At 47.3% G+C, this 23864-nt stretch overlaps 1 protein-coding gene across 1 annotated transcript in view; it reads left to right on the plus strand.

Annotated features, from left to right (window-relative positions):
• Window positions 1–23864, plus strand: part of ITPR1 (inositol 1,4,5-trisphosphate receptor type 1) — a 174669-nt gene that overhangs the window by 126685 nt on the left and 24120 nt on the right. The window contains exons 41-50 of the mRNA XM_062008420.1: window positions 3250–3430; window positions 4056–4309; window positions 9692–9892; window positions 11865–11975; window positions 13159–13254; window positions 13956–14078; window positions 15076–15180; window positions 15985–16177; window positions 19046–19168; window positions 22564–22739. Coding sequence (XP_061864404.1) covers window positions 3250–3430; window positions 4056–4309; window positions 9692–9892; window positions 11865–11975; window positions 13159–13254; window positions 13956–14078; window positions 15076–15180; window positions 15985–16177; window positions 19046–19168; window positions 22564–22739 — 1563 coding nt within the window. The remainder of the gene's footprint in view (window positions 1–3249; window positions 3431–4055; window positions 4310–9691; window positions 9893–11864; window positions 11976–13158; window positions 13255–13955; window positions 14079–15075; window positions 15181–15984; window positions 16178–19045; window positions 19169–22563; window positions 22740–23864) is intronic.

The following is a 23864-nucleotide window of genomic DNA, read 5'->3' on the forward strand; positions in this document are numbered from 1 at the left end:
CCCCAAGTTAGTTTTGAATGAGTTTGTGTAGATGGTGGTTGCTCAGTCTTCCAAAATGATTGAGAATGTGTGACATCCCTGTGTAATTAATTGCGATCACATTCTCTCGGGTCTCCTCCCATCAGAGAAGTCTTGGTTCATTTGGTGAGCTGGTTGCTACTCTGGAGATTGACTGCATTTCATTGAGGTGTGTGTACTAAAGCTGTTTGCTGAACCTTCCATTGATAAAGCAAACCTTGTGATCTTCTGTGTGCCATGTGTCTCTTGTTTAATAGCAGTGAGTCTTAACAGTCGTTAGCAAACTGCAGCTGAAATAAAACACAGTCTTTGCCACTCTGTAAGAGCAGGCAACTGGTCCACTGCCAGCACCTCGAGCATGAAATGAAGCTTGTGTCTCCACTTGCCCTTCAGGTAGCTTTTCCTCTGATACCTCACACTGGGATAGCCAGTAGGTGCCTATAGTGATATGATACAGGTCATGGTTCCCTGCCCTACAGGAGGCTTCTAGGAGATGCAGGGTCATGGCTTGGTGGCAGTTCCATTGGCAGGGTCTGTCTGGGAGATAAGGGGCCAGTGCATGGTCAGGGCAGCACTCTGTCTTGCTGACAAGACCTTTGGTTTTTGGGTTTGCATCGGTTTTGTTTGGGGGTCCACAGAGGGGTGGCTGTTGTCACATGCTCCCGTGTCAGCGGTACTGAATAGTAGCACTACTCTTCAAAAACCACGTACAAGTGTAGGGGTTTGCTGTTCTCTTCGTTCCAAGCTGCTCTCCTCACACACTTGCTCTTTCAGCAGTCTTGCCTGTGGTTGCACAGTGCCTATGTGCAAGCCAGGATCCCCACATAAGGCAGTCTAAAATGGCCACTCTATTTCCATTTTAAAAAGGGAGATTTTCCAGTTTTTGCTTTGAGGCTATATCTGTAAATAAATTTCAGGATTTCTGTCATAATTATCACCACCAATTACCTGCTCAAGCCCAACTTGCAAGATCACACCTCTTAAAATACAGGATCTTTGATAGCTGGCATGTGGTTGATTCATATGTGTGAAGGTGTTAAGCATCCTGACCTAAACTGAAACAATCATGTTGTGACAACCATTGAATGTATGCACAGCACGCACAAGAAAGCTTTACTGGAAATGTTTGTTTCATTTGGGTGGTTTTCTCTGAAGTGCAGTGGAAAATCAGTTAAGAAGCCTGAAAAGACAAAACCCAAGCCTGTCAGCAAGCAACAATCACTCCCGTACGAGGTATCTCTTCAGTGTGGTTCATTAAAACCAGCTTTTCCTTCACTGCCACTTCATACAGCAAAACTCCTCCTGTGTAGGCTCTGGAGATGTGCAGCCAGGTGACAGCCATCACTCACCTGGCAAGCAGATCCTGGTGTTTTCCAGAAACTGGTTACCCTTTCTGCAGCCAACGGTTTGTGCTGACCTTTCTGTGAGATATTATTGCTATGGCCATTGTTTAATACTTTGTGGGTAAAATTTTCAAGGTGGGCCATAGATTCAAACTTTTTTCCTCTGTCCATGCTTGTAGCCACCAAGTAAGAGACTGTGCTCGAAAGAGTTGGCTTAAATAACTCAAGCCTGGGTTTATTACTGGTCAGCAGCTCAGAGAAGCCACGTTAGTGCCTCTCTGCTTTATGGTTGTAATTTCATGATGTCCTGTCTGAGTCTGGCGAGGTCAAAGGACCAGTTTAGAATCTAAAACAAAAAACCCTGGGTGAGAAAGCTGCCAATCAGACAAAGGATGTTTCTGTTGAATGAGAAAACATCAACCTCTTGATATCAACTGTTGGATTAGAGAATAGTGCTGCAAACACTATAAACAAATCTGACACCCAGATCATCTGGTGTCATGTCACAAGGCCCAGCCCAGGTTCTGTTGCAGCTCTGCTCAGGAGAAGGCATCTGCTGCAGAGCTCTGGCATGTCTTGCTCGAGGGGACTGTTAGAATGGATGTCAGGACAAGGTCCCAGTGTAGCTGGCTCTGCAGCCATGCAATGCCCATGCTGGGTGGTTCTCCTTTCCCACCTCTCTGTTAATCACTAGAAGGAGAAACGAGCTCTTATGGTTTTATTTGAGACCCTCTGTGCAGGTAGAAGGTATTGCAGTGGTGGGAGGGATATCTCGTGTGAATATTGACAGACTTCTTTAAATAGTAGCGTTCCTCCTCTGTCTGCAATCAAAGGCACAACTTTATGGGTGTTTCAAAGTCATCAGCGCTGTTGTGACTGCAGCTGCCTGGGAGAGATCAAAGGCAGAGGCGGCCCGTGCGCTGTGCTTCGCAGGGAAGCGACCAGCAGATATTGCTGGGCCCGGTTTCATTTGTTTCTTCAATAAATCAGCCTTCATTCCTATTCATCACGTAAAGCCGTTGCATCGTGAGCCGCTGCAGAATGCTAACTAATTTCATCATACTCTGCATAAGGTGACCCACTTACAAGTTCATCCTTCAGTCGTGTTTAAGCTCTGGTCCTGATTTATGTAACGGCATATTGGTTTCATCAAGATTTGTCTGCTCACTCGCTGTGTTGGCTCTTTCTTGACCTGTACATGATTTGTATTCTCCTCGATTTTAGGAAGAACTTTCTGTCTCTGTGCACATATGGGCAGGGGAACGTTAATAAACCTTTTTGAAAGTAGTCAGTGCTTTGAGGTTTTCTGTCAGTTGAAGATACATTAGGGTAGGAATTAAAAGGAGTTTTAAGAAGCCTATGCAGACAGGGCAACGAAAACTTAACGTGAAATGTCCCTCGTTACGCTGGACTGTGGTTAACATTGACTATTGCATGTTATGAGTCTCAGTCCCTCTGATTTGAGGGTGGGGAGGCAGGACAGTTCTTTCCTCTTGTGTTTTGCTCATACTCTTTTTGTTTCCGAACTGAGAATCAAATTCATGGCTAATTCCAGTGTCCTGTCCTTACCTTAATTGGTTTTGCTTAACCTTAATTCCATTGTTGAGGGAGAAGTGTGCTGTCTAAATATATGAGGACTGGTGTGATTTATTGCACTCACTTTTCTTTAAAAATGCATTCACAAGCTGCTAATAAAGGAGTTGGTGTAGCCCAGGCACTTGGGCTTCCTTAACACTAACGTACGAGTTTCTGTTGCTCTAGGTTTTGGTTTACTGAAAACTAATTAACCTCTCAGTCCTTCAGGGTATCACACAGCCCAGGAAGGTGAAATCACCGCCATTGAAACTCTTGTGTTGAAGATCTGACCCTGTTCCCTTTTCTGTCGTAGCATTCGTTCTTCTGCCGCCTGACAGAAGATAAGAAATCGGAGAAGTTCTTTAAGGTGTTTTATGATCGCATGAAAGTGGCACAGCAAGAAATCAAGGCTACTGTCACAGTCAATACCAGTGACTTAGGAAATAAAAAGAAAGATGAAGACTCAGACAGAGACGTACCGAACAGGAAAAGAGGTAATCCCCAGGTGTTCTGTTTTCGGAGTGACAGGGGAGTAAAATGCTGTGTTTTGAGCTCATTCAATTGATGCAGTAATGCTCTGATCTCTGATCCCACAGAGCAAAGTTCAGAGATCAGTGGTGCCCCGGCTCAGGATTTCAAGAGCTTCATCCCCTCTTCATCTGTTTGTGAGATTGTGCTATTGAAATGGTGAAAAAGTATTTCTGAGATGAGACTCTGCCGCCTTGTCTGTCGTGACAAGCTGCCCAAATCTGATCCGTAGTAACGACCCTGGCCTGTGGGTTGTGGTCAGTGCCTTCTCTAACAATTAAGTGGAGAAATCCTCATTTCTTCTCCAGCAGGTCCTTTTCTCGTAACTCCTGATAATGCTAGATGTGTGTGCCCTAACCAATTAATCCCAGAGTCTGTAACTGCAGTGTGGTTTGCATAAGAGGTGCGAGGAGAGTGACGTGACAGCCTCCTAAACTCGGGAGCCTCGCCTCACACTAAATGTACTTACCCCAAGGAACTGATGATGGACAGCTGTCCCGCGTGTCAAACTGTAACGGGGAGCGCGTGGCTGGGATTTCTGCTCCCCTTTCTTCAGTGTGCCTAAGGCAGATCTGTCCTTGTGTGTTTCAGTAAGAGAGCCCATGACCCAAATTACCGAGGAGGTCCGGGATCAGCTGCTGGAGGCCTCCGCGGCTACGAGAAAGGCCTACAACACGTACCGGCGCGAGGCCGATCCCGATGACCATTACTCGGCAGCAGAAGGAGCACAGTCTACAGCAGACAAGAACAAAGATGAGCTGGAGATGAGCGCTGTCATCTCAATCATGCAGCCCATCCTCCGGTTCCTGCAGCTGCTCTGTGAAAACCACAACCGGGACTTGCAGGTAGGGCCTGGCCTCGCTAACCCCGTGCCTTCCTAAATTAATACATCACCAGCTGCCTTCTTTGGCCTCCAGGATAACCCACAAAATGTGTTTATGCCTTGCTGGACAAATACAGGGAAGTCCAGTTACCCAGTGTTCAGTGTCTTTCCAATGCATGTGAAGGGTGATGGCGTCAACACTTGGTGTGGCTTTTTTGGAGTATCCACTTAAAGCAAATGTTGTGCTGTGAAGTTACTGAGGGGAAGGGAAGGAAAAAAGTCTTGTAGGAATATAAGGAACAAGTTGGGACTTTGGTTTCAGCAGCCCTCAAGCATTTGCTTACATTCCAGTGAGCAGGTTCTCGTGGGTTTTCGTGAACCTGTTCACGTTGAACATAGGAAGGCTCCAGCTGAGGCCTGTCTGATACTGGTGAGGGACATGAAGGGTGACAGTTTCTAGGTTGTACCCACAACAGAAGGAGGCTGTGGAGAGCGTGGGTCTGCTGCTGAATGGGGCAGAGACTCTAGTGATAAAAGGACATGGGAAGGCCAAGGTGCTCAATGTCACCTTCACCTTGCTCTTTACTGGTAAGACCAATCGTCACAAACCCTAGATCCCTGAGACCAGAGAGGAGGTCTGGAGCAAGGAAAACCTACCCTTGGTGGAGAAGAATACAGTTAGGCAACTTTTAAACAAACTGGATGTGCACAAGTCCACAAGCCGGTGGGATGCCTCAGACTCTCCCCTGTGAGGTGCTGGGTCGAGTCCTGGGTGCTCAAGTCCAGCGAGGAGTCTCAAAGATGACCAAGTGACTGGAGCATCTGACCAGCATGGTGAGGCTGGCAGAGGTCAGCCTGGAGGGGAGAAGGCTCCAGGGATCTGACCCAGGTGTGTGTGTGTGTGTATACATATACACACACACACCTGAGGGGGGACATGAGGAGAACAGAGCCAGGTTCTACTTGGTGGCCCCCTGAGAGCAGGGGGGCTTGGAGTAGACAGTCTGCAAAAGTCCCTGCCAGCCTCAGCTGTCCTGTGATGCTCTGTGATGTGTTTGTGTAATTTGAAATAGCAAGCCCAGAGACTTGTTAGTAATCTTACCTAACGGCTGCCTCCACAGGAGATCAGGTTTTTTTTGCTTACAAATGGACTGCAATTAACATGATTTTTGTTCAGCTTAACCACTGCTGCTGGATTAGAATTGAATGCAAGCGAGGAGCTAGTGGGACGCTGTACCACGTACAAAGTGCCCTCCTGAGGGGGAATAATTGCCATGATTGCACATTGTTGTGTGGCAGGCAGCAGTGTGGGACCCTGCCTGGGTGCTTGTCAGAGTCCGCTGAACTCGCATGCCCTGCCTCTGGCAGCGTGTGAAATCAAATCTGTGTGCTAGCGCTCCTGTGCTGCCAACGTGTCATTCTGACATTTGTAGGTGCCGAGGTTACACACATCAGGGTTTGCTCCTCATTTCATTTTTTTCCCCCTCGCAGAGCTGTTTGATCTGTGTTTTGTCAAACGCTGCTCACGCCGTTAGCGATGGCGCAGACGAGCGGGCCGGCAGTTTGATGTGGCAGCGGTCCAAACCGCACGCACATGATCCGCTGCTGCTGCTGCCTCTGGCTACACACCCAAAGCTATGGGAGCAAAACTGAGTGTGAGCCAGTGCAGAAACTTGGCCTGAGCTGTTCGCCATCCTGAATGACGAGGTTTCCCGAACAGCCAGCGGTCCCGCTCAGCTCTGGACAAAAAACAAGTCTGGCAAACGATTTTCTTCAAATACAATGGTCTTGCTGCTTGTCTGCCTCAATGGTCCCTTTCTCCTCCAGCCCAGAAGGGCAGACAAGAGTCTCTGCAGCTTCAAAATCTTTGTGTCTGCAACTCCTAGTCAAACTCCTCAGTTTGTAATCAAACTGCTCATCAATGTTGCGCTGCTTGAAGGAATATGCAAGGCCTGTTCTGGAAGTTGTGTGTCCTCTGGAATGGTGTGTTAGGTTGGAATTAGCTGTGAATAGCAATCACCTAGGTTTGTCAAACCGAGTGTTTTACAAGCCCTTAGTGTTGTGCCAAACCAGGAAGATGCAAGTCCGGGCTGTAAGAGTCCGTGTGTGTTCTAGGTGAGGAGGAAGTCTTTGTGAAATGGCTCAAGGAGTTGCAATACTGTGCCTTTGGCATCACTCGGGTGTTCCCTTTGCAGATAAAACTGCTGTCTGTTGTGCATTGCACACGGGCAGGGTGCTCTCCCCCTCCAGCCCTCCCCATGGGTCTGAAGGAGGAGTTGCAGTAGAGGACTGGGACGAACGGGTGGACACTGCACTGTGTTTTGTTACTCGCTTCAGGCTGAATGCATCAGATTTGGCTGCAGAGTACTCCTGAGAATGTGTGTTTCTCTCAGCACACAGATCCTTGTGAGTGCTTTATTTTCAGCTTGCAATAGGTCTGACCCTTGATTCTGTGTGAGAGCTCAGCCTTGGAGGTGCAGCTGTGGCAGCTCTGAGTCACGGTAGCCAACCTGTCGCCTGCTCTGCTTTGGCCAGGCTACAGCTCCGCTTCCCCCAGGAGGCCTTTCCTGTACTGCCTGTCTTCTGAGTGAAGGTGTCCCTATGTACTACAGAATCAGTCACGAGAACTGAAGCTCGTGACAGGCTGGGAAGGCTTTGCTGGGAGCAGGAGCTGTGCTGGCTGGAGGTGAGGGGAGGAGGGGGATTCCCAGCGGGGCAGGAGCTGTGCCCTCCCTCTGCTGAGACCCAGCAGCTTTTCCCACTGCCACAGCCCAGCGTGCAGCTTCAGCATTACACTTAAAAATCCCCTTCTTGTGGGAAAAATACCACCACAGTTCATTCTTTCTTATCAAGTGAAATAGAAATATTGTAGTAATACACTAGCCAGTGGTGCTCAGATTAAAGATCTGAGTCGGCAGGTGAAATACTGCTTTTGTGCTAAAAAAGTAGGAATTGATACAACTTTTAACACTGAATATGACTGTTTCTTTTATTCATGATCCCTGGTAACAAAGCCTAGGTAATAAAGAAAGATAAAGCTCTGCATGCTGCAGGAGTGATTCAGTGATTTGGCTAGTGGAGCAGTACTGCAGCGTGCAGAGAATGAGCTGCTTTAGCTCGCCACGTTTTCGGGCAAGAAGTGTGTGTGAGAATTAACTTTACAAGACGAAAGAGCAAGCCTGTGTTCAGTGAAAAATGCCTTGCCTCACCTGATTGCTTGTAAAGAAAAATCTGATCATTTAAAAATCTCTTTGCTAAGACTTTCATCTTATTTCTGTTCTGCCTTTGCAAAGTTTCTCCAATTAGGGATCAGATTTCTGCTAAAACAAAGACTATCCAAGAAAAGCATTTAGGGGATTGGGGGGAATTACCCATTTAGATGTTAAAACTGTTCCTTCCAGGGACTCTGTGTTCATCCCTTCTTGAACAAACCAAGCTAATATTCTGAAAGTAGCCAGTTTTATTTTTAGTCATGGTGTTTTGTCTAAAGGGTACCTGGCTGTGTACTGGGAAGCAAAGCCTCCCGCAGCCCAATGTGCTGTAAGAGGCATTAAGACCTGAGTGCAGATGCTGCCTTTGCAGGTGTAGCCCTGAGACATGCATCACAGAAATGGGGAGGAGTGCACTCCCTAAAAATGAGTAGTAGCATGATATCAGCTTGTATCTGCAGAACGTTATTCAGGAAGGTAGGAGTTGACTTTCAGTGCACTTCTTGCCACTGGAAAGCTTTTCTCTCTCAACTAGTATATAGGATCCTTAAAGTTAGGTGGCATGAGTGCTCTTTTCCCCCTTCTCTCTTCGAGATGCCACGAGCTGTGTGTTTGCCACAAGTCGAGCTGAATCTGCAGCTCCATTGCCCTTTGCTCCGGACGCAGGTCTCACAGACGGTGCATCCCTCACGTTCACTCCCACTGAAAGCAGTAGCATGGCCTGTCCAATACTGAAGAGCTGTGCTCCCCCTCTGTGAGATGCTCTGGCTGACAAACTGAAGAGCTGGGTCTATACTGGCTGAGATGACACCAGCCACTCCTTGGGGCAGTTTCTCTGAGTGCAGCAGGTTCTTGTTTTCTACAGCTTTTTCCTTCCCCTTGTTCAGCCATGTAGCATTGTCCTGCTGCCTCCTGTGCCTTATTGCTCCTGTTGCCTTTGTGCTTATAGGCTGTTCTAAGGCTGGTGTAAGCTTTAGGTGCTACCAGAATAAATGCCACACTGCAACCAGGGAGTGTTTTGTTTCATCTCTTCAGTATGATCCATTAGCTTTGCTTTTTTTTCCTGGAGGGAAGGCACGAGCTCAGATTTCTGTAGCATCAACCTTTCTACTTTCTGACAAGTTAATCAAAAGTCAGGGTACTAAATGAGCAATCAGTTGAAATGTGCTGAATCACTGTCACCTTTAGTCTGTATTCATAGACAGCATTTTCCTTTTTTTAGCTTAGCCTTCAAATGAATCTGGCAATTTCTCAGTCTGTTTGCCTTGAAAGACTTATTAGTCTGACGCAGGCACTCGAGGCAATCAGTTAACAGCACTCCTGCAGGCTGGCAGGAAAGACCTTGCTGGTTCCATAGTCCCATGCATCTTCTTTGTCTGAGGGAGTGTTTTGTAACATGTTAGGATTAAGCTAGACAGGAGTTAGAAAAGCAAGTGGTAGTGGCCATCCATGTTTCCAGCGTGCTGCAGGAGCACACTGACAAACAGCCTGTGAGTCGCTGGGGAATTGCTTCTCATTGATTGTCTGTCTTTGTTTTGGTTGGGTTTGGATTGGCCTGTTATTTTTTTTCCCATTTGGAATACAGGAGAGAGGAAACATGTTGAATCCATGCTGATAAGTCTGGCATTTCATTAGAGGAGCAGCTTCAAGCAGGCATTGCAATAACTATGTGGGAAGAAAAGCGTTTGAGGGAATTGCATTTCAAGCCACCATTGTTTGAGGCATGTGGTCAGGTGCCTCCTCGCTGCTTGCCCAGGCACTGCTGCTGTGAAGCCAGAGCCAGGGACCTGCTGCTTCTGTCCTGGAGAAAGGTCTCAGGAGGAGGGAGCCTTGAGTGATGGTTGGCAGGGAAATGTTGCAGGGAGGCTGGAAGGAAAGCTTCCAGGCTTAGGAGAGCTTTCTGACCCGCAGTGGATGGCCTATCACGTGTTGGGTTTCAGTGCTCTAATGGATGCACTCTGTTTGTTGATGCTTGTCTTCTATAAAATTGGAAGCCTACGAGCTGTTCAAGAGTGCAGCACATTGCGAGCAAGCCCTCAAAGAGCCTGAAATTGCTTGTCCAGGCTCCAGTGAAATTAGAGCAGTATACCATGCAGTGTGATTGTTGGTTGATGGACTTAATAAAAGGTTATGCTCCAACATCAGTTTGTATGTTTTTCCTTCCCACCCCCCTGACTCTGACACTCTCCCTGCAGAACTTCCTTCGCTGCCAGAACAACAAGACAAACTACAACTTGGTGTGCGAGACGCTGCAGTTTCTGGACTGTATCTGTGGAAGCACAACTGGTGGACTTGGACTTCTTGGCCTGTATATAAATGAGAAAAATGTAGCACTGATCAACCAGACACTGGAGAGTCTGACTGAGTACTGTCAGGGGCCTTGCCACGAGAACCAGGTAATTCATCATACTGTGAAGAGCATCCTCCCTTCTCCCTGCACCCACAACGGCCCCTGCTTGGTCACACCTTGTGTTGTCTTACAATGCCACTGACACTACAAAGGGGTTTAGTTGGGGGTGGGCTTCTTTATAATGACAATCAACTTCTGTTTCTCTGAGATCCTTCTGAGGATCTGAACAACTCCAAGTGGTAAAGATTTGCTTTGCGAGGTGTTTTATTAGAGTGAGTGGGGAGTTTTTGTACTTGGAACACTCCATAGTAAAAATGTTGCTAAAACCCAAGCTCTGTTGCATGTAAAGCCAGAAATGTGCCACTCCCCAGCCTGACAGGAGGAGGTTGAACTCTGTAGCTTTGTTAATGAAGATGATAACCACGTGGAGGTTGTTTTCAGATGTAGTGATGCGTAGAACAAGGTGCAGGTCGCCGCCAACCATCTGTGCTCTTGCACGGACACATTGCAGTGGTTACCAGTGAGCACAGGTCAGGAGGTGCTGAGGACTACCAAGCATCTGCTGGAGGGTGAGGCAGCCTCTGTGCAGCTCGCTGTCAGCAGTGCATTCTGCTCCAGGCAGGAGTAACTGTTTTAAAGCAAGCGTGGGGAATTAAGTAGCCCTGTTACAGAGAAGGCATAGCTGAATGACAACAGTGATTGTATTGGATACAGCAGTAACTGACCCACAGCTGGACTTGGGCTGAATAATCAACAAGGAATATGGGAAGAGACTTGGTATAAGCAGGAGTTTGTAGGTGCTCCAGAGTTGGAGTTTGCTCCAGTGGGAAGGATCAGAGGGCCAGAGCAGCTGTACCATTCAGCTGTGCCTCTCCACCTTCCGTGGGTTGTACAGCCGTGCTTTGGAGCAGCACTGCCAATTACTCAGACCCATTTCTTCTGCCTTTGGTCTAAATGTGACTCTTGCTATTACTGTTTCAATGAGTCAAATAAGTCTTGAAAGTCTAGAGTAAACCATGCTAAAGAGATAGCTACCCCAAAATAGCTTTCCAAACTCTGGACACTCTGTGGCATTGACTCAGCAAATAACATTTGCTCAGTGTGGGTGGCAGAGAACACTTTTCCCATCAAGCTGCCGTGGCCTGGTAAGTCTTGTGTTCTGGGGTGGGAGTCGGTCACCCTTCTAACAAACCCACCTCTGCACCTATAAACATGGATAGCTGCTTATTTGCTCCACTTGCACACTGCTTGAACCATAGTATGGTATGGAAAGACTGGAATGTGACTTGTCAAAGAGTCGTCAGGAGTATCTGTCCTTTGAAGTACTCTGTGCACTCAGGTGTAACTTACAGCAAGTTAAAGCTTAGTGGGGGACCAATGTTCAGATGGAACCAGATCTGTGTGAGAGAATGCATGAGGCTGTACATGCCAGTGAGGGACTGGCGGTTGCTCTCCCTTATATGGATCTCGGGGAGTAACAGCCTTTAGATATAGGTGTGGGTCTTTGCAGTGGAGCTCGATGACAGAGCAGGGCTCTGGATGTTGAAGCCAGGAAGCTACTGTTGGTTTGTACATTTCAGTTACAGGCCATTACAAAAGCAGGGTTACAGGGTAAGCGAGAAGGTTACGGAAATTCCCTTTCTTTGGTTGGACAGGGCTGAAGTAGGTGTTGAGTGGCATGTCTTAAAGAAAACTCTCCCTGATCTCAGTAAAACAGTGTTCTTCCTCAGCTGTGTATTCAGCTTGGATGCTTTTGCTTCATTTATCAGCAGTGTTGCTTTCTGCTTCCTGAGGCTGGGTGCTTTCAGCAGGACATGCCATGGCTGATGACAGCAAAAGAGTGAAACAAAATGCCTCAATCTTTTATTATTCCAGTGACTGGAGTTTTTGGCCAATTATCCATCTCAGCTTACAAGGTGATGAAGAGAGGTGACTCCTCTGTTCTGCCTGGGTCACCGCTCTAGGCTGCGTTTTCAGTGTAGGCAATTAGTGAAGTCTGATGAATTTTCTTTGGACAGAACTGCATTGCTACTCACGAGTCCAACGGCATCGACATCATCACGGCATTAATTCTCAATGACATCAACCCTTTGGGAAAGAAGAGGATGGACCTTGTGTTAGAACTGAAGGCAAGTGAATCTTTTGTGTGCTCCACGTTAACAGCAAGATGAAAGGTGTGGGTATTTATTACATCCCTATATTCATAAGTGCCAACAAGTGACACGCATCAGCAAGCTGGAGGCAGTGCCCAAAGACTGTTTGTCACAGGTATTTCATCTTCCAAATGATAACCTGGAGCCACCAGTTTTCATAATGGGGAGGTGCAGGCAGCCAAGATGGGCAAAGGAATCCTACGATAACTTCCCATGGAAAAGTTAAAGCTGATGAAACAGCTCTGGGTTTGGTGAGGTTTACCTGTACAGTGGAAGCAAAACTCCTCATTCCTCAGTCAATGTTTAATCACCAGGTTTTTAGGGCTGTTCATATTAATGCTGAAATAGTTGTCCCTGGTGCTGGTTTTAATATACACTAGCAGGTTGTCTTCTAGCATCAGGAGTCACAGCACACGTTGCAGGACTCTTTCCTGTCTGACGTGCTGGCCTGTGTCTCGGCGCAGCGTCGCGCTGTTTTCCGTTGCCGACTCACGCCGTTGTTATGGGCTATGTGGGTTTTTTATTATTCTAAATAAAAAATGCTTTTAGACTCAATTAGCATTATACTTCAAAATTAAATACTTTTATTGGTTGTTATTGTCAGTCGTGATGGACTTTAATCTTAATTGTTCATATTAAAGTAGTCTGGTGCCTTGTGGTAGTTTCCCATTTCCTCCCTCTGTTTCTTGGCATGAGCAGGTTGCAGGGTAATTTTCAGTTAAAAGCAGCAAAGCACTGTGTCTTCAGCCTTGGCTGTCCTTTGATTTAATCAACAGTATCTTCAGTAAAGCTGAGCTGCACCATTTTGGAGAGCTTGTAGTAATGCTGCAGTGTCTTTAAAACAAAACAAGGTAATGCAGTCCTGAAAGATGGGAGTTTTACAGATCTAAACCTTGACTTGGGTGGGTTTGTCTCCCAGTAAGGAGGGGTTGGGAAATTACCTGGTAAAAAGTACTATGAAGTTATATATCTCAGTAATTAGAGAAGAGGGGCTGCTTGGTGAGGTAAGGATGTAGAGTCCTGCAGTGGGCTGGCTGGGAAAATCTGCTGTGGCTGCAGCCCATGTTTGTAGGGAGGAGGTATGATGCCAGTGCTTGAGCCAAGCACCCTTGGGGTTTGACTCATGGCACTGATTGCCATGGCTTTCCTCTCCCTTCAGAACAACGCTTCCAAACTGCTCCTGGCCATCATGGAGAGCAGGCACGACAGCGAGAACGCCGAGAGGATCCTCTACAACATGAGGCCCAAAGAGCTGGTGAGTGCCTGTGTCTCTCCCACACTCCTGGCCACCTTCAAGCCAGGTACAGAAGCCCAGGGAGACCCCAGAGGTGCTGCAGGGTCTGTGCATGCAGCGCTGGCAGCTGGAAGACCTTTCAAGGATCTGTTTGAAGGAGTGCAGTGTCCGCAGAGGATGGCTCTGCCGAGTTCCCAGGAAGCACAAGTGATTAGGGAAGTCACACTGCATGCTTCAAGTGCTGTCTGACACTTGGGAAGCCACATGTAGAAGTTATTTGCAGGAGAGACAGACAGAAACAAAAATTTCTTGTGACCTAAAAGCTGTTCAGTAGACTGTAGCAGGCTTTTGGGCTGGTTAATGTATTAACTGGTGAAAACACAAACAGGAGATGCAAAGTACAGCAGGAGACTGTCAGCTTATCTTGGTGCATGTCGCTGTGGCAGGGGCCAGAGGTCGGAACGTGATGCAGAGTGAGGCAAGAACAGCCCAGAATATATTACCTAGAGGGGAACTTGAGGTTCTTGTGTCGATGAGCTGGGATGAAAGTGCTGAGTTCAGGTCTCCTGTTTATCCTGGATGGTGAAAAAGCACTCTGACCTTCCTCTTTGAATGTACATGCTCGGCTCCCTTTCACCTCTAAGTGTGCCAAGTGTATGCTGCCCTTAGCAGACATCATGCTTCAGCCTGAGCTGTCTTCAGTGGCCTGTGTCTCTTTCTAGGTGGAAGTGATAAAGAAGGCTTATCTGCAGGGAGAAGTAGAGTTTGAGGATGGAGAGAATGGAGAAGATGTAGCTGCATCTCCAAGGAACGTGGGACACAACATTTATATATTGGCTCATCAGGTAGAATTTCACCTACAACTTTCACAGCACCAAGTCTCACCAACTGGGAATAGCAAGGGGTCTCCTTCACCTTAAATTGTTCTAATGGCTCATCTCTGAGACAAGCTTGTGGCACTTTCCCTTTATATCACAGCAAACCCCAGTCCTTAAGGAACTGGAAAGCAAATTTGACAATGTAAGAATCTTTGCTGTGTTTTCTTTTCTAATGGGAAGCAGGCAGGCTCTTGACCAGGTTTCTGAAGGCATCTCATTCGAGTTCTTGGCAGTACTGGGAAGCACTGTATTATTTTTCAGCTGTATCAAAGGTTACTTTATATGCCTGAAGAAATTCTGCACACAGATCAATTACACTGTGAGCAGAGATCTCCCTCTGCTTTTGTGGTTCTCACCATATTCTCTCTATGTTGTAGCCAGTCAGGTTGATTGTATTGACACAATATGATGTTTGGAAGGTAAAAGACTAAGCGGAGGGGAAAAATATATCTTGATCTACTTAATATACTGATGCTACACATATCACTCCATTAGAGACTGCTTGTTCCTTGAGCACCTCAGAAGAAAACCCATCATGATGCTGTAAAGTGAATCTAGAGCATCCAGAAGTTGTTTTGGAGCAGAGCTCTGTGCATCTGCTTCTCAGCTGAGGCAAATCTTCTGTCCCTGCACAGATACTTTTGTGATTAGCACACCTTTGAGTTAGGGTGGGCAGAAGGACAGGCTGGATGTGGATGTTGAAAAACTTCCCCGAGGGTGGGAGAGGGTGGGTAAAGGAGGAGTACAACACAGATATTAAAAAATGCATGTTCGAATCATTCTGACTTGCTCCCAAAATAGAGCTGCAGGGTGTCTGGTTGGAATAGAACAAGCCTTCTGTCAACTTTGCCCTTTCTTAGCAGCTGACTGTGTACTATTCCTTTTTTTATGCCAAAAATCAGAAATTTAATATCATAGAGAGACATCTGGTGTCTCCCACTCCCTTTGCATTCCTTTATTTTAGTTGGCTCGTCATAACAAAGAGCTGCAGAACATGCTGAAGCCAGGAGGTCAGATAGAGGGAGACGAGGCTCTGGAGTTCTACGCCAAGCACACGGCCCAGATTGAGGTACAGGGAGGCCGGAGGCTGCGGGAGGTGTGTGTGGGAGAGGCTCTGCGGGGCAGCAGCCGCACGGCAGCGAGCAGCCCCGCTCGCATCGCCCGTGCTGTTCCTGTCGAACCCACTACCTGTGTGTGGACTGTCATCTTTGACATGAGAGTAGATGTGTGCTTATTTCTTTATTTTACTCTTTGACAGTCGCTGGGGGGGAGCTATTTTTGAGCTGTCATGTGTGGGCTTTAAGATGAAGCTGAGCAGAGCTCTGTTGGCAGGAGGAAGTGTAACTTCGCTTCTGTTACATTTTGGCCGGTACCACTGCTGAATCCAGAAAGTTAGTGGTAGCTTTTGCCATTCTTTCTGTATCAAAATGACAATTTGGGCTCAGGTACAGCCTAAGATGCTTTTTAAAAGTAAAACACGCACAAACAGGGTTCACAAATCTCTCCAATCAGCAATACAGCTATTGTTCCTCACACTTGCCTGTGCAACGTGTGGCTAAAGTTTGCTGTGGCTCTTCAATTGGGCAGCCACTTTGCTCTGCAATTCAGTGCAGTCTGGTGCAAGGATTCACTTGGTCCCCTTGGAAATCCCAGCTAAGACCACAGCACAGAAATTAGTAGTATTGGGGCTAAATGTGGGCCTGGTTTGCAAGGTAAAGTGAAGTCTCTGCCAAGCTGCTGTTCTACAAAACATGTCTGGGTTTCTGCATGTGGCTGGCTTGAAATGGAGAGGAGCAGGGTGGAAAAAGTTAGACAAACTAAGAAATAAAAGCCTTTGGTAAGTAGGAAGAGCTCTAATCAGGCTGCTGTTCAGATCGTCAGGTCGGACCGTACCATGGAGCAAATTGTCTTCCCCGTGCCCAGCATCTGTGAATTCCTCACCAAGGAGTCCAAGCTGCGCATATATTACACCACAGAGAGGGATGAGCAAGGCAGCAAGATCAACGACTTCTTCTTGAAATCAGAAGACCTCTTTAATGAGATGAACTGGCAAAAGAAGCTGCGAGGTAGGTCGGTGCCGCCAGCGTGGATGCGCGCAGCGTCACCAGCAGAGCGCCGGGGTCGGGCTTTGGCAGTTGGAGACGTTGGCTCGGTAGCAGATGGTTCCCCAGTGTGGCAGCAACCTTGATAATTGTTTGAAAGAGTCTGCTCCTCTGCACGATGGCAACGTGCTGTAATGAAGCCGAGCTTAATGCAAGAGCAATATGGACCAACTGGAGGGGATCCAGGGGAGAGTGTGCTAAGGATCACAGGTCGTCTTTTTTAAGATCCAACAGGAAGGAACAAGGCTTAGCTTGCATGGGAAGGCATTTGGTGGCAGGGAGAAATGGAGGGAACAGAGCTGAGGAAAGCAGTGGTCTGTTCTTCCCTGTGAGGGTAATGCAGCGTGGGCTTAGGGCATCTCCAGCAATGCAGGTGTTTAGGAATGGCTTAAACACGCGTTTTCCACTAATGGCAGAATTTGTCCTTCCTTGAGTCAAGGAACCAATTGGTGGATGGGCTGGTTGAGTCCCTTCCATCTCTGGGATGCTAAAATATCTGAAAGCAAGCGTTTTCACACGCTGCTTTTCCTTCTGACGTTCCCACGGGCAGCTCAGAAAACTTTTGGAATTACGTTGTAATTCATCCAGTGCCAGCCCTTCCTCCAGGAAACTTTCAAACCCTTTCACTGAAAAGATAGGTTTCTACTGCATTTTTTATTTGCTAAAGGAGAAATGTTGCAAAGGAGACTCAGCTTCAGTGGCCAGTGCTAAGTGGTTAGAATTTACCAACAAGAACCCTCTGAGATGTGAGAGATAAAGCAGTTAGTTCCTGTTCAAGCCAACATCTGCCGTCTGATACCACTCTTGTTCCCCACGGTTGAGTCAGCTGAACTCTGGTCATTAGTGCAAGAGCACAGGCTGGTCTGGAACTGCCTCCCAGAGCAGATGAGAGTGTGGATGTTGTGCTGTACAGCTGTGTGCTGCTCTCTGCCCCAGCTGCCTTGGGGCTGAACCAGCTGAGCCACGCAGCACCACTGGCAAAGCTTTGCCCCAGCAGACACCTTGCTGGTGCTGTCAGCACTGCATATCATTGGAAAAAACAAGGGAGAAGAGACCTCTTGACCTTCCTCATTGAATCACAGAGTCCCAGAGGGGTAGGGGTGGGCAGGGCCCTGCAGAGCTCCTCCAGCCCCTGCTAAAGCAGGTTCCCCTTGATCAGGGGGCACGGGAACTTCCCTCTTCAGCTGATGGTGCGGGTCTATCAGCTGAGCAGCAGCAATCTCACAGGGTCTTAATGAAGAATTCAAATGAGCCTACTGGAATGCCACACAGGGCAGATGGTCTGTGCCCATCCCCAAAAGAAGGTTTAAAGTAAAAACCCTCATAATGACCCTTAGTTAAACAATTTCATACAAATGAGTTAAACCTGCTGACAAATTCTTCCAGCTAAAATGAAACTGAGAACAGAAACACTACAGAAATGAGGGAGTCGTGTATTCAGGACGTTGGCACTTCAGGGAGGCTTGCCACGTGCCTGGCTAATAGGGTGCAGTGAAGCTTGTTATTCCTCCAGTGCCGAGTACCTCTCTGCAGTCCTTTCCTTTGCATTCAGCTCTTCAATACTTCTGCTTTTTGTATGCATTTCAACTCAGTATAATGAAGCTCTGTATAATTTTTTTACCCCATTTGTCTTGCTTTGGATGCTGGAAGAGGTGATTTGCTGAGGAGAGGTGGTGGCTACTGCGAGCCTTGGATTTGCTGCATTCATTAATTTACTCTCTGTCACCAGAGTCTGCACTTTCAGCTTTTCCCTACATTTCCCTGTGAGCTTCTTTCCCTTTGCTCTGATACTTGTACACGTTACCTCCTAAAAACTTGAGTTCTTTCCCTTCTCTTAGAGCATTTTTAGTAGATTGTGCTTTTTTATTGCCACTCCAGCTTTCAGGAGTACACAATTTGCTGTACAGCAAGCCTGCAGGAGCTAAGATCAGGAGGATTTTGCCTTGATGCAGAGGGAATTACTGTGAGGCAGCTTCTCAGCTGTCCTTGTCATCTTCTAGTCCACAGCCACTTCAGAAAATGAATCTTGCTTTCTGTGCATCTTCATTCGAGCTGCAGAGATTATTAAAATTAGGACTCTCCTTTGAAAAGTATTCCAATGTAATGTTTAGAATTCAAAGTGTGCAGCTGTTTAACTTAACCCTTCTCTCTTTGCAGATGTGCTTATCCTGTGCCCACAGAGCAGAGGGAAGGCTAGCTGAGCTTCCGCTGCCTCTGGGGCTATATTGCTCTGTTACCAACTTGAAGTAAAGTTGTCTTGCTTGGCAGCTAGTCCTAAACATATTTTAGCTTTATTGCCATGTCACTGGGCTGCATTTGGTGTCTTAATTGTCCACCTTGCCCTGTCTTCACTGTGTGTTTTTTCTGGCTTACTGCAGCAGAAAAGGAGCTGGAAGGTGGGCAGCACAGGTGAGCTGCTGGCAGCAGCATCAGTGCGAGGGATGGGGCTCAATCTCACCCCTGCTAACATGTACAAATTTTCTTCCTCCTAATTGTCCTTCATGTGACTCTAAGCACGAAGTACATTATTATGGAAAGCCCAAAGTCCTCAATCTCTGGCATTTCTGAACCTGTCCTTATGCTGCTGCTAAGTCAATTCATGTTTGAAAACACTTTCCTTGTAACAGCAGTCCTTTGCCTTCAGACACCATCTATGAAACTGGTAGTGCCTCAAAGACAGAGCAGCCAAATCAGAGTGAGCCATGAGTGTTATGCTGTTGTTGTTTTGCTTTTGGGCAATCTGGAAAATACAGAGTTTGGGTGGAGGTTATTTAAGAGGATAACTCCTACTTTTTTAAATGCTCTGTTAACAGTTGTTTTTCTCTTCTGCAGCTCAGCCTTTCCTATACTGGTGTGCTCGCAACATGTCCTTCTGGAGCAGCATTTCCTTTAACCTGGCTGTGCTTATGAACCTGCTGGTGGCGTTTTTCTACCCCTTCAAAGGGATTCGAGGAGGTACCAATATTTAACGTACAGAAATGGGAACAAATGAGGCACAATGAGACAAAGCCTGTCTCTGCATCCCTGTGTATTTCAGTGGGGATACTAGAACAGAAATTGGCGTGGTTTTAATTGCCTTCACTTAAATTGTGCTGTTCTGACTTTTCCTTGAGGCATTTGTAAGGGAAAGGTAGAGCCTTGATTCTTCCTGAGGGAAAAATGGTCAGACACAGGCATGCACCTTTAATTACTTGACTGTTCTACTTTGTTTGAAAGCATTGAACTAAAAATATGAGAAACCTTAATTTGTTGTTTTCCATGAGCTTGCAGTTTATGAATGCCATTTTCCATCGAGCTGTCGTGGTTACACAGCACCTCAGGAGGCCTCTGGCTGTTGGGGTGGGGTGAATGAGATCACCCTGCATTCGCAGGTGAGGCGTGTGGGAGCAAAAGTGGTTTGGCTCATGCCATTAAAAGTCGATGGAGGATGTAGAAGAGGAGCCCACCTCCCCTCTTCCTGTCTCTGCTCGAGAGGGAGAGGAGAGAGGTGGGTTTGTGTGACAGTGGTGGTTCTTAGAGCCAGTGCAGTGAGCACTCCCTCATGAGATGTGGCTGCTCTCCCTCAGATCCAGCCTCTCCCAAGAGATACACTCCAGGGCTGGTTGAGGGGTAAATTATGTCATCAAGAGTCAGAAAATCAGGAGGAACATCCTTGTGCATGCCTCTATCATGTGCATCCCTTGCAAAGCTGCTGTAGAGGCAACGTCTTGGCAGGAGCTTTTTCCCCATCCATGTCAAGTGGAGTAAATAAGGACCCCACAGTAAAACCTTTTCCTGAGAGGGTCATTCATGTTCAAGCCCTCACTTCCAGTTCTTTGAGATTCATGATGCAACAGGGCCAGTGAGATGCTTATCTGTTCCTGTTGAACTTCCCTCTGCCCTTGATCACTAACTGCAGCACCCAAAGACAACTGGCAGCTCTAAGATAGCAGCAGCCTGAAAGTAAGGAAGTTACCAGCTGAGCTCTGTGCACATGGCACAAAAGCCACTCCACCCTTTTTGCAGCTCACCTGTCAGTTTGGATTGAGGAGAGTCCTAGTTTTGTCCAAGTAGAATGTAACAGCAGCTCATGGCAGCAGTGGGGTAAAGGCAGAGGGGGTGGAAAGATTAGGTTTAGGGGTTGTGCATCCTGATAGAGGCTGTGAGAAGGCACAGGACATTTTGTACTGAAATCCAATGTTCTGAGAGAGGAAAGAGTATAATTCCCTTCTGCAGCATCAGGCTGTGGTTTGCTGCACCCTGTGGCAGCAGCCCACGGGGCTACCTGCATCCCCTTCTGGCCCAGCAGGAGGTTGAAAGGTTTTAATGAGCGTGAGAAGCAACTGAGTTTTCTGCCTGTCCTTTGAAAGATCACAAGTTAAAATGGAAAGGTCTATATTTATGGCTGCTAGGAAAGCTGGTAATTAAATGAGTTCCTTGAGATTACAAGTTGCAAGTCTTGGGGAGGGATCATTTGGCATTTTGAAGATGCCCTACCCTACATATTTGACATGCTTTGTTTATCAGGTAACGTTTTGATAAGATCTCTTCCTCCACTAGTTACAATCGAAAATGTAAAATAAATATGTGTGTGTCATATTTAGCTCAAAAAACAACCCTCTTCAAAACAGACTGTTTGAGGGGAGTTGTCAGTGTCTTGATTTGCTCAGATGTGGTGAACTGAGCAGCTGATGAGCATCTGACTGTAGCAGAAGCTGTAAAACGTCTGAGATGAGGAGCAGAAACAAAACTGGATGCTTGGGATTTGGTACTGGAATGGTGAGAATTCCGGAGACAGGGAGAGCTTCCTCCTGGTTCCCCAGTGCTCCTGCCAGCAGTTGGGTGATGGGCTCCACGTGCTCACAGCAGGGCTTTGATGTCAGGCTGGGTGCAGACAGCTGATGGCGGGCGACCGCTGCCTTGGTGAGCGTTTGCCAAGGGCAAACTCCCAGTCTGCTCCCAGTTCCTCTTCACGCCCAGGAGGGAGAGCTCAGCCTGTGCCCTGGGCCCCCTGCTTTCCTGTGAGGACTCACCTGACCCAGGTCCCCCCAAGGCCTTTTCCTCCCATGGCATTGCACTCCTGGTGCTGATGAGCAGCTGTGGTGCTGGCCCTGTCCAAGATGGGTGTTACAGGGCTTCATTAACTCATTATTTTACAGACCTGCTGGTAACTGCTGAAACCCCTGAAAGGGAAAATATTCACGTGCCATGGATGGCTTTGGAATAGCAGGGATGTTCAGGGACCTGTGCAGGTGCAGGATGCTTCAGGGTCTGCCTCTCACAGCAATTCCCACATCGTGCCTAAAGATGCTTCTGCATGTTTTTTTCCCCTCTCACTGTGATAATTTATCATTCCCATTTGGGTGAGACATTTGAGCTCTGCACCTTTTGGTGTTTGACAGCTCAAGTAACAGTTGCAGGGTTGCTCTGGGATCCCAAACTCCCTTCAGACAGCAGAAACATCTGTCCAACTGTACGCTTATTACGGTTTAATTTCCATCTATCCTCTGCTGTCTTTATTAATCTGCAGTGATTTGGAGCAAAATTAAATGGCTGCTCGTGGCAGTCAGATGAGAGTAATATTTCCTTAAGCTTCCTGAATTTGAGTGGAGGGAGGAAAAAGCCCTCAGTGAATATCTTGGCAGTAAGATGCCACAGTCCTCTGAGTACATGCTTACAGAAGGGCTGCGGAGCTCTGTGGAATTTGGGGAGTTTTGTCTTTTTGTCAGTTGAGGAACCAGTTGCTTGAAGAAAAAAACTTTTTTAATGCCAGCTTTAAGAGAGAGCTGTCTTTTATATTCTGCATAAGCCATGGTAAATGGTATTTTTGGCTGAGCTTTTTTTTTTTAATGGCTGTTTCAGAGAAGTGTATTTTTAGCACCACGGGCTTGATGTTATGTAAGCAGACAGTCTCATGGGACAGTCTAAACAGAACCTGAAATAGCAAGAGATGACAAAAAGTGGTACGAGGTGTTTGACCAAATGCATAATAGGAGAATGTGCTGCAGATCTGGGCCTGGGGGAGTGTAGTGTCTGTCTTCACCTCCACATTCGATGCCTCTGCAGAACACATTAGCAAGAATGCCTCTCCTCCTCGGCATTCAAGGTGTACAAGGAATGAACACTAAAATGAGGAGTCTTATAATGCTGGTGCTTATCATTTACATAATGCTTTAGTAACAAGTTTGTAATTAAAATCTGCTGAAGGCACTGTGCTCAGATGTTCCACTCAGTGCTCTGAAATCAATGGTGTCTGAACATGAGGCTTAGTGATGCTCCACCAGAGACAAAATGGCATTTGTCTGGTTATTTCAGGGTTGTTTGGTTATACAGAATACTGAGTTTGCTTTTTCCTGCCTCCCCCCCCACAGGTACACTGGAGCCCCACTTGTCAGGCCTGCTGTGGACAGCCATGCTCATCTCTCTGGCCATCGTTATAGCCCTCCCCAAGCCCCACGGCATCCGAGCCCTGATCGCCTCCACAATATTACGCCTGATCTTCTCCGTTGGTTTGCAGCCCACTTTATTTCTCCTGGGTGCATTCAACGTAAGAACCGAGTGGGCTTTGTTGCAGTTCTTATGTAAGGGTTTCTTACCTGCTTGTGAGGATGTCAGGCAAAAATAGCCTGGGACGTTGTGGTGGGGCTGGTGGGAGGAGAAATTCCCTCTTTGGACCGTTTCTAGCAGAAATGCTTTGCTGTCCTTCATTTAATCTTGGTTCCCCAGGCTGGAGTCCTCTAAGGTTTCACTCAGTCTTACCACAGCCTTAGAAACAGCTCCAGCCCCAGCCAGAAATGTGAAGAAGTCCCCGTGACCCTGAAGTACTGGGTTACTCGCTCAAAGCCGTCTCCCATGCAGCAGCTGAGCCGCAGGACTTGCGGGGTTGTGTAGGATTCACTGAACGATGCGTGTGCCCAGCGCCTGTCAGCAGTTACCTGCCAGCCCAGAGCTGACACAAAGCAGCTTTGCTACAGTAATGTGTGGACTGAGCGTGTAAACTGAGCCACCAGAGAACTTCAGTCACACTCAAACCCAGATACTTGTGGTGTGTTGTGGCAAGTGAGCCAAGAGGGTTTCTCTCTGGCTGACTCAGCAGAAGCTGTGCAAAGATGTGTCTTCTCAAAGTCCTTGCTTTCCTTACCAAGTGCCCAGCCTTCGAGTGCATCATTTCATAGTGCTCTTGGTCTTCAAAAGACACGAGTGAGTGCCGTGTGCCGCACAGTCAGAGTTGCATTGTGAGGAGGGTGGTGGTGGTGGCTTTTGGGAGTTGAGTATTTAGCAGGTTCCAGGTGAGTTGAAGGCAGCTTTCCCCTCGCATCAATGGCCGTGCCACACAGGAGGATGACTGGGTGCGTGATGATCCCAGGGGGATTTCTGAGGGAATCTGGAGCACTTGCTTATTAGCGAGCAGCAGGGGGTGTTTTGGAAATGTAAGGGTTGCTGTGAGCTAGAGACTTGTTTGACTGCAGAAAGTGCCATGCTTAGAGAACAGGGTTTGGGTTTTTAGGGAGATTTACCTCTCACACCAGGGAGTGAGTTTACTTTCTGCAAACCCTGGTCTTGGTGTCCTTGGACAAGCTGGAGTCAGAGCACACATTCCAGGGGACATGTGCAGTTTTAGTTGTGGCTCCCTGTCTCAGCTGTGCAGAAGATGCAGCAGAAAGCACCTTTG

The sequence above is a fragment of the Colius striatus genome, chromosome 15 (assembly GCF_028858725.1).
Source record: "Colius striatus isolate bColStr4 chromosome 15, bColStr4.1.hap1, whole genome shotgun sequence".
Classification (NCBI taxonomy): domain Eukaryota; kingdom Metazoa; phylum Chordata; class Aves; order Coliiformes; family Coliidae; genus Colius; species Colius striatus.